The sequence below is a fragment of the Colletotrichum costaricense genome, assembly GCF_030867565.1.
Source record: "Colletotrichum costaricense strain IMI 309622 chromosome Unknown Scaffold_13.1, whole genome shotgun sequence".
NCBI classification, from domain to species: domain Eukaryota; kingdom Fungi; phylum Ascomycota; class Sordariomycetes; order Glomerellales; family Glomerellaceae; genus Colletotrichum; species Colletotrichum costaricense.
The window spans coordinates 951406-960904 of NW_026848242.1; the positions used below are offsets into that span (position 1 = coordinate 951406).

A 9499-nucleotide genomic window follows, 5' to 3' on the forward strand; every position below is an offset into this window, starting at 1 on the left:
ACACGACCCATGTCCCAAACGGGCCTCGTTGCTTCTCCTTATCTGCCGGGCCCAATTTTTCTTCATGTACAGAAATGCTGAAGATACGATGACCAACGCGCCAACGCAACTTCCGCAACGGCTGCCAGGCTTGCACGTGGAGTGGGTCTCTTCTTCTCGATGTCTGATTTCTATTGCATCTATGCATCCGACCCATGGATACATTACAAGAACTAATGTCGAAGAACTCGCCTTGGCCCCATTTCGCGGTCGTGACCGCACGGAGAATTAAGAATGGAGGAAGCACGAAGTCGCTACAAATACTAGTACTGGTATGGTATTGGAAACCACTATCTCGGATCCGGGCGTACAGAACCTCTCAGATTCGGACTATACCTTATGTCTCTGACACACATCGGTTATCCATAGGTTGCTTGTAGCCTCACACACCCGTCTTCCTACGACGACCACCACCGGCGTTTCGCACCACCACTATTCACTTCGTCCGATGGCTGCAATCCACTCAACAAGTTATGGCGACTCAGTCGTCCCATGGCTCCGGGACGACGGCGGCAATTACGGCAGCGGTATTCCCAAGGCAATCCCGGAACGACGGCACAAACGGTATCCACACTACCGGACGAATTCAAGCTACCGATCACGGGAGAAGCCGAGTTCCTCGCTGCCCCCCCAGCCTCCTCTAGCCCGGGCGGGGCCGTGCCGACGACGGGGTATCCGCGGCTCGCCGGGCGGGCGCGCTTCATCGAGTCATCCATCGGTTGATTCGAGACTGATGGTGAATTAAGGCAAGCCAAGTGGCGCTAAAGCCTTCACTGGGTGGTAATTTGGAGGAAACCGTCTTGTCATCCAGGCTTGCGCCTAGTGCCGTTCGTTGAGGCAACCCATCGAATCGCCCACTTGTTAGAGAACCAAGTGTGCGGGACCCCGACCGCTTGAAATTTCGCTGTGTCGAGCCGTAGCCGGCAGACCCATGTGAGCCTTCGTCAGGAACGCCAGCAATGTGCCAATTGCTTCCTCCTGGTTGGACAAATAAAGCATCGATGTTTGCGATTGACACGAGGCAGCATCGCACCCACCCTCTCGTCGGACGGTATCCGACCTCCGCAATCCCCGGTAATGGCACCAGGACCGGTGCGGGGAAACGACAGAACTTAATCCTCTCCTTGACTCTCATCGACAATCAGCGAGATCATCGTGATCCTGAGCAGCCAGGGTGACCGAGGTCGCGACTCGCCAGTCTTTGTTTGGCCCTACTTTTGCATGACACGAACGGAATTTGGTCCTCTCCCAGAGCTTTCACAGTCCACAGATGGCCACTAGAGGCGATCAAGCCCACCAGCTCCCTGGGGAGCCAGCGATATTGATGCCGTGCGCTCGATGGGTCACATTCAATTCGCATCGCGACGTCACCGATCTCTCGGGACCTAGGGGGAAACCCAATCCCGCGCAGACACGGAGACAGCAACAAGGACAGGGAGCTTATCACGCACCGCAGACTCCTTGCTCCTTTCGTGGACTGGATCTCACCGCCAAAGAGTACAGGCGTCCGCTTGTGGTTTGCGAGCGTATGGGCGACGGCGACCAAGTCATGTACTGCAGCGCTAGCGCGTGAGTAACGAAGTGAACCACTCAGCCTTTCACGCGCCCTGTCGTGGGTCGATGTGACGATGCTTACCTTATTCCAACGATGTGACGACGGCGAGAGTGCCTACCTGCCCGGAGAATTTGAGGCCCTGCAGCGGCTCCTTGACGATCTCTGGGGATGCCATGTCAGGAGCAGAATCACGTCCTCAATTTGCAGTCTGCTTTACCCTGACCTGTCGGCTCTATGCGCTAATTAATTGCAGAAAAGTATCTTTTCACTGGCTCAGGTGCAAGTAGAATGTCTGGAAAGATGACGAGGCGAGCAGCAGCACTGTGACGATGATATCCGTGCAGACCCGACGTCAGCCGGCAGGGTGTTTGGTAGCAACGGCCGCTGGGACTGTCCTGGTGCCGAATACCGCCCGGAACCTAAGGTAACCAAGCTGGTTCAGGGGGAGGATCCGCCGGGCAGCACGGATGGCTACTCTGTGGTCCCACCAGCATATTCAGATGTCTTTGGCAAGGTTGGCTTTGGCAGCAGCATACGGAGTAGTTGCGAATCGGTTGCTGGCTTCTGAAGGCCCTTCTGGAATCAAGCGCGTATCAAGGAGCCACTCTCGCCTGATGATGCGGGCAACATGCGTACTGTACATCATCGATCAAGCAGGTGTAGGTGACACGAGTTTCAGTGCCGGAGTAAGCTGAGGGATTGAGCATCCCGGCCAATTGGGACTGGCGGTGTAACTGAGGGAGAAATGGCAATAGAATTGATTCAAGGCGTTCCGGATGATTACGGACAGCAGCGAGTTGGCCATCAGCATGGCAATGTCATAGTGCGTAGAATCAATGCTGCGTAGGGCCATGTCGTGAGGGTATGATGCACCTCATGCAACGTGCATTGCGAATCAGCTCGGGGGATGCAGCACTGCCGGCTGCGGTGCTGTTGGTGATGATGGTTCTGAAGATACACAGACGCAGTGTGACACGACAGGCCATTCTGGCAGGGTAAGTAATGGGAGAGAGGGGTCCGGAGAGTATGTAGAGTGAGGACGGGGATTCGTTAGCAAGAGGTGTGAGTCGTGGGCAACGATGCGAGTTGTTGGAGTCGCAGCTGCAGGTTTACCTCATCTGACGTCACTGGAGAGGAGCAGCGGGCTGGACCCTGCATATCGCCCCAAGTTGTGAAGCGAGAAGAGCAAGGCCCGTCATTGGCTGGTTGGCAAAAGTTCCACTACGACTACAACGCTTCCTTGGATCTTTGGGGGACTAGCACCGCCGGCAGCGCTCTTTCCCGCCGAGGTGCGCTACAGTCTCCCCCTTCCCGACCTCGCCTGGGAGGTACTGGGAACCGGTGCTGTGTGCTTCGAATTCCGGACCGGGTGATTCTTCAACACAAGACAAGGTCCCCTTCTCTTGCTTAGCACCATTTCCCCATGCCTCACAGCCTTCAGCTGCGGTACCTTACGGAAACTCTGCCCGCAGTGTATTTCGCAGTGTGTGTGTGGGTGTGTATACTAAGAAAAGTAACCCGACCTTCCATGTCTAGGGCATTTCATCGTATTACTCGGTAACCCGTATAATACCAAGACAATGGATAATTCCCGCGACGTGTGGCAGGCCCGTTCAAGTTCAACGGTCCAACGGCTGGCTACCGGTAACAAACATAGTAGCGATGGTACCCTGTTTTGTTCAGCCCAGGGCAGGGTTCCACTGCATTCGTCTTGAATTGTCATTTCCTGCAACAAGGGCAATGTTGGTTCGCCCTTTTGGATTGTTGGCCATGAACCGCCGCCAAACCGCCATTCCCATGCTTCTAACCTTCTTTCTCCTCATGCGCTGCGCATTTCTCCACGTTGCCTTACTCGGACAGTTCGTGCCCCATCAGTTACTTTGGTACATACCGTGATACCTCATCTCAACTGTCCACTCTTCAAGTCTCGCGTGCTCCTGACTTCTCTTTCTTAGTGGCCCAAACGCAGACACTGGCAAGCTGGCACCTCCCAGTGAGGCGAAAGAGGCCCCCCCCTCCTCCCGCATCCCGTTCCAATGGAACCTGTCTCCTGCCTCCCAGTGGACGACGCACGCGACTGGACCGGGCCCAACTTGCCAGCGCCAGCAATAGCCCCCCCGCAAAACACCAGCGGTCAGCCGATCCTCTCTGGCGTGTGACGCTATCCCAATCCCCCTCGAGTCTCGTCTCATCTCGGGCCTGCCCACGGAGTACGGCCTGCAGTTCGCCCCCTTCGCTGTCGTTCGTTCCTTTCGTCTATCGTCTTTCCAACGCTCTTTGATTGCTTGTCTTTGCTTCTACCTTACTCCTATACTGCTCCTTTACCAGCAAATCAGGTAGACTAAGCACGTACCTAGCCTACCCACCCACCTTGACACCCACCTCACCCTTTCCCCCCGCCCTGTGCCTCGACCCATCATGGCCACCTTTGTGACTATATACCATTATATACACCATCCGACCTCCCCTTCTTCTTCCCTCCCCCCTCGACACTACCATCCTCCTGATTCTTGACATATGGCTCAATCCCGGCTTTGATATCTGCCCACCTTGCCACCTTCTCCTGCTAGCACACATCTCCCGCCACACCTTTACATCCTCTCACATCCTCGCACACCTTCTGCCCCTTCCGGCCTCCCAACCGACGATCTCGAACAATAATGGGACGCTCTCATCGCAGAGGCCCTGACTACGACCTGGACTCTTACGAGCCTTACGGTCGCTCTTACGACACTGCTGCAGACCCCTACGCTCAATATCCATCTCGTGGACGCAGTCCTGGTCCTCGTCGCCGCAATAAATCAGAACCTGCCGCACCACCGGCTGCCTATGACAACTATCAACGCGAACCAGAGCCTAGAGAACAGCCACGGGAACACCGTGAGAGCCGCAAATCACGCAGGGACGCCGTCCCGGAATCCTACGCTCCCCAACCAGAACAGAGGGAAGATCGCAAGAGTCGCAAGAACCGATACTACGACGAAGACGCCTATCAACCACGGGCACGGAGCCACGGCCGCTCCGCCCGGGAACCCCCCGCCAATGCTCACCATCGTGCCGACGACGACGCCTTCGACGCATATGCTCCGGCCTCTCGCCGCGGCCGGGAGCGTCAGCATGCCTATCACCCGCCCCGGACGAGCGACACGAGGCGCTCCAAGTATGCTGACTTTGATGCCGAGCCTCGTTATCCCGACAGACGCTCCCGTTACGCCGACTACGATGATGTCGATCTCTATAATAACGAGTCGCGCCGTTCCAAGAATGATGGGCCACGCGAGAGTGATAGACGGCGTTCGCGCTACGCTGACTACGAGGGCGTCCCCCGCGGCGGTAGCGAATCAAATCGCGGTCGTCATGTAGATTACGAGGCTGATCCCCGTTCAAATCCGAGAGGATATGCCGGTCACAGCCAGGGTGGCCGCGGTCGCTACATGAATGACTCGCCTGAGCGGTATGGCCAACCAGGCGGCGGTCAGCAACGCTCTGCCAGAGGACGGTCCATGCCTAGAAAAGGTGCAGCAGGGGGCACCTCTGGTACAGCTCGGCCTCGAGCCAAGTCAGCTGTCGGTTACGCTGCGCTGGGTGAAGCCGCTCAGACAGCCTTTAGAGTGGGAAGTCAAGCAGCTCTCCAGATGAAGAGTGAGCCCGGCCCGTGGATAGGCGAGAAAGGGACGCGGGTCGCCACGGCTGCTCTGGGCGCCGCCCTCGTCGACACATTTGTCGGTCACAAGGCCACAGGCATGAAGGGTGGCATGCGCCATCAAGCTTTGCGTCAGGCATGTGAGATGGGCATTCGCAACTTTGTCGTCCAACCTACTGTGAACACGGCGACCCGACGCAGTGGCAGTTGGGGCGGCCATGGCACTGGCAGCGGGGGAGGTCAGAGCAGCAGTGGGAGAAGACGACACTGATCATATCGAATTATCGATGTGTTGTCCGACTTATTTGAGATGCTACTTGACATGTGGTTGGGTTCTGCGATGCCCATCCCCCTGTTCTATATCTTCCCGACTCATCTCTTCCCAAACACACCAAGTCTCTCCTCTGCTTTCTTTCGTGTGGCTTTTCCCTGGTTTTACGGGGGCGGCGTAATCGGATAAAGTGCTATCAAGACGGCCGGATTTTCCCTTAGTTTAGAAATGGCATGGCAGCATGTTAACGGTAGACGAGTAACGAGTCTCAATGAATCAAATGACGATGGAAATGAAAATACCATGGATGATGAGAAAAGCTCACCCTGTTGCAAATCTCCCCCGACAGGACTATTCTGCCCTTGATGTGTACCAACAATAATGCATCTCTCCGAATTCATGCTGACATTCGACCCTATCATCAACTGAAGATTGGGGGGAAAAAACGATAGAAGTTATATGACAAGATGCCAAGGCGATGTCAGGTGACAGCTTTGGCACTCCCGCCGAGTTTGAAGAGGAGGTAAGATGGAAGCGATGGGAGTTACTTGAGTTCCAGTATTGCGTTGGGTGTTCATACCACCTGAACGCAACCCTCGCGCAAACCTGATAGCCAACACCGCAGTGCAGCAAGTGTCATGTGATGAGCAAGTTTGTTCATGCTTACCACTAGCCATGCAGGATTGACGTGGCTTTAAATCATATATATGAAATAGATGGTATTAATGAACAACTAGAGCACTAAGCTTCGACTAGTTACCTGAAGATTTAGCTTGAACGACAAGCAGATCCGCCTTCACACCAGCTGTAATCAGGATACCCGCAGCAATACCCAGACAGTCCTTGATATCTTCAGACACCTTGGCAGACACCTTACCTTCCGTCGCTTTTACAGCACTCCTACGACCAAGCACAACCAGGTTGTGCCAGGTGACTTCTCGTGTATCTGTCCTGACGCCTGATGCGGCATAGTTCGAAGCAGCCTCCAGGGTATTGGAAGAGGAAGAAGTCTCAAACTTGATGCGCGATGCTATATTGGCAGGTACATGCGTTGACACGAATCCGAAGTAGTCACCCTCGTGAGATTGAGAGTCTCCCCCGGCCGTCCCGACGAAGTGTACCACGGTCGCTTGAGCATTGTGCTTCTCGCACAATTGAAGCACTAGCTTGAGGGCAAGCTTGTCATCGTTGCCCCCAAAGTATGGCATGAAGATCTGATGCGACTTGTTTGTGACGGGAATCGTCGGGATATCATGATGGATGTCGCTGAATGAGTATGCTCGGGATAGCCTCTTACGGTCGCTACTGCCGTCCGAAGTAGGTTGAGTAGCACTACCCTTGGGGAAGAAAATGCCAATGTTGTGTTCCGGGGAGTCGAGGATGGACTTTGCGAAACCGGTATATGTTGATCCAAGCTTGTTGGAACCGTCTGCCGACAGGACCTGGGTGTCGACCAGGCTACCACTCTCGCTCCAGGGGACGAGAAGAAGGTCAGAGGAGATATCGGAGGATTTGGAAAGGAGAGCTTCGGCAAAGCGAGTCTCCGGCATGATCGATACCTCCCCAGAAACGGCAACCCTGATCAATTGTCCCACAGTACGGAAGATGTTCACGACAGGGTCATTGCGACTAAAATCGTCCACCTGAGACACGGTCATGACGGAAGAATCACGATCCGTAAGATGGAGTAGGCGGAAGCCATGAGCCCGCACAGCTTTAATACCATTGGAAGAGCCCAGCGCCACAGTGTCCGACGTCATACCGCCCTTCTCGTCGCTTTCAGCGAATTGGCCTCCCGAACCGGACTGCTTTCCAAATAGGGAGACCAAGTTGAGCAACGCAGGCATGTTGTCCAGTCGAAGGTACACTAACAGGCGCTGGACACGATCATTAGTCGGCTTGGTAAACTCATGGTCATCGGTCGATCCGCCGTGGCTCGAGATGGGTTCACCAGTGTCCCAGTCAATCTCACCACGCTTCCAAGCCTCGAGCTTCTTCTGGTACCAGCGAGGGTACAGGAAGGAGGTTAGAGGAGTAGTTGCGAAGGTGGTCAGAAGAGCCATGACAACGAAAATGGTGAATGTCCTGGTGCTCAGAATCCTAGCCTGTAGACCAATGTTCTGTATTCAATCAGCATCCGTCCCTCATTCCATGTCATCACGGAGCTGTGCTCAAACAAGAGCTACTTACAAGGACGATCAACTCGACGAGACCTTTGCAACTCATCAGAGCCCCGATGGAGAAAGACTCTCTCCAGACCAGTCCGTTCAACCGAGCAGCGAGACTGGCGCCAATAACCTTGGTCAAAAAGGCGGTGAACGTTACAGCAATAACGTAGCCCCAGGCGATACCGCTGTCAAGGAGACCCAGGTTGGTATTCAGCCCAGAGAGCGTGAAATACAAGGGCAAGAACAGAGCACCGATCAAATCTTCCAACTTTTCGGTGACCTTGATAGCAAAGCCGTTCTCGCGGGGCAAGATAAGGCCAACCATGAAACCTCCGAAAATTGCGTGGACGCCAATGATACCAGTGAAGAAAGCCGAGGTCAGGGCGATCAATAGAATAAGCGCAATCATGCTCTGCGAAGGTCCGTTCTCAATGTTGCCAGTTCGACGTAATAGCCAGACCAAAGCTGGCCTCACAAGGTAGAACAGGAATAACATGTAACCGACACACGCGAGAAGAATCCAGAGGGCTGAAAGACCCGTTCCGGCGTTGGCGAGAGCGACACATAGGGCAAGGAGGATCCAGCCTTGTTGATGTTAGCAAAACTCAGCCTGACGTTTGAAGATGCACCGAAGCGTTACTCACCAACAACGTCGTTCGCAACACCAGCTGAAAGCACGATAACACCGACAGAGGTATCAAGGAGCTTCAACTCGGTCAGGATACGGCACAGAACCGGGAAAGCCTAGAGGCGATGTATTAGTCGGATAGTGATCGAAACACTACGGAGTAGGTCGTTTCTCCAGTGTGACTTACCGTGATTGCAATAGCAACACCGATGAACAGCATGTAGATTGGGAAGTCAATGTGCATTACACCCTCATCACCAGAGAATTGATTGTAGAGACCCCATGCGAGGGCGCAACCGAACGCAAAGGGTAGAGCCAAGCCGGCGAATGCTACTGAAGTAGCGACTCGCCAATTACTGACGAGGAAGCGAACGTCTGTCTCAAGACCAATGAGGAAGAGATAGAGAACAAGACCGAGATTGGCTACCAGCGTCAAGTTGGGGATCGATTCCGTAGGGAAGATGGCAGCGCGAAAGCCGGGAATTCGACCCAGCACCGAGGGCCCCAGAACAATGCCACCAATGACTTCGGCTATCACTCGAGGTTGGCGGATCTTGGACAGAGGCCAGTGGAGGAGGTGGCAGACTATAATGATGAGTCCGGCCTAAATCCAGCGAGCGACACGAATTAGGACTTATTGGGCGGCGCTGAAGGTGGAATGCGAAACCAGAGGGAACGAACCTGGATGATGAATATGGTGATGGGATCCTTCGGATTGTAATGCGAGGGGTTTGCGCCCTCGATAACACCACCCTGCGAGGGAGCTCTGTTTCCGCCGGTGCTAGTAGGCGCGGCAGACGATGTAGCCGTCGCCGATAGCATCGATGTGATAGACGACATGTTGGCGGATTGGCTCAAATTCCTGTCCTTGCCGGTGAACGGGCTACTTTCCGAAGCAAGGAATGACGAGGCGACCAAAGACGTCTGGAAGCGCTCGACTGCGCTCTCCGAGTCGAATCGATTTGACCTTTCGTGATAAGACGAAACGGCAGACGATACGGAAGAGCCACTTCTTAAATGGAATTGCCAAGAAGATGGACACCGTCCAGGCTGTGAACACTAGCAATGGGTGGAGGGGAAGCAGGCTTAGGTACTATGGCCAAGCCAGTAGCAATCGGTCCCGTGATATCGGTAAGCTTTGCATGTACTAATCTGACATGGTGAGCGCGGGTTGTTTTGCCTATGTTGTTTTCTC

At 54.5% G+C, this 9499-nt stretch overlaps 3 protein-coding genes across 3 annotated transcripts; 2 read left to right on the forward strand and 1 right to left on the reverse strand.

The window, feature by feature from the left end:
• Nucleotides 1-1309: 1309 nt before the first annotated feature.
• On the forward strand, nt 1310-2162 carry CCOS01_11753 (uncharacterized protein; the record flags this gene model as incomplete). Its single annotated transcript, XM_060459904.1, has 3 exons — nt 1310-1368; nt 1451-1608; nt 1939-2162. 3 exons carry the CDS (start codon nt 1310-1312, stop codon nt 2160-2162), a joined length of 441 nt encoding a protein of 146 aa, XP_060309735.1.
• A 2092-nt stretch (nt 2163-4254) lies between these two features.
• CCOS01_11754 (uncharacterized protein) lies at nt 4255-5508 on the forward strand (the record flags this gene model as incomplete). The annotated part of the gene is made up of 1 exon (XM_060459905.1): nt 4255-5508. The coding sequence occupies one exon, from the start codon at nt 4255-4257 to the stop codon at nt 5506-5508; it is 1254 nt and encodes a 417-aa protein (XP_060309736.1).
• Nucleotides 5509-6260: 752 nt separating this feature from the next.
• On the reverse strand, nt 6261-9144 carry CCOS01_11755 (sodium/hydrogen exchanger family protein; the record flags this gene model as incomplete). The annotated part of the gene is made up of 5 exons (XM_060459906.1): nt 6261-7628; nt 7699-8261; nt 8321-8420; nt 8492-8908; nt 8986-9144. The coding sequence occupies 5 exons, from the start codon at nt 9142-9144 to the stop codon at nt 6261-6263; spliced, it is 2607 nt and encodes an 868-aa protein (XP_060309737.1).
• Nucleotides 9145-9499: the final 355 nt, after the last annotated feature.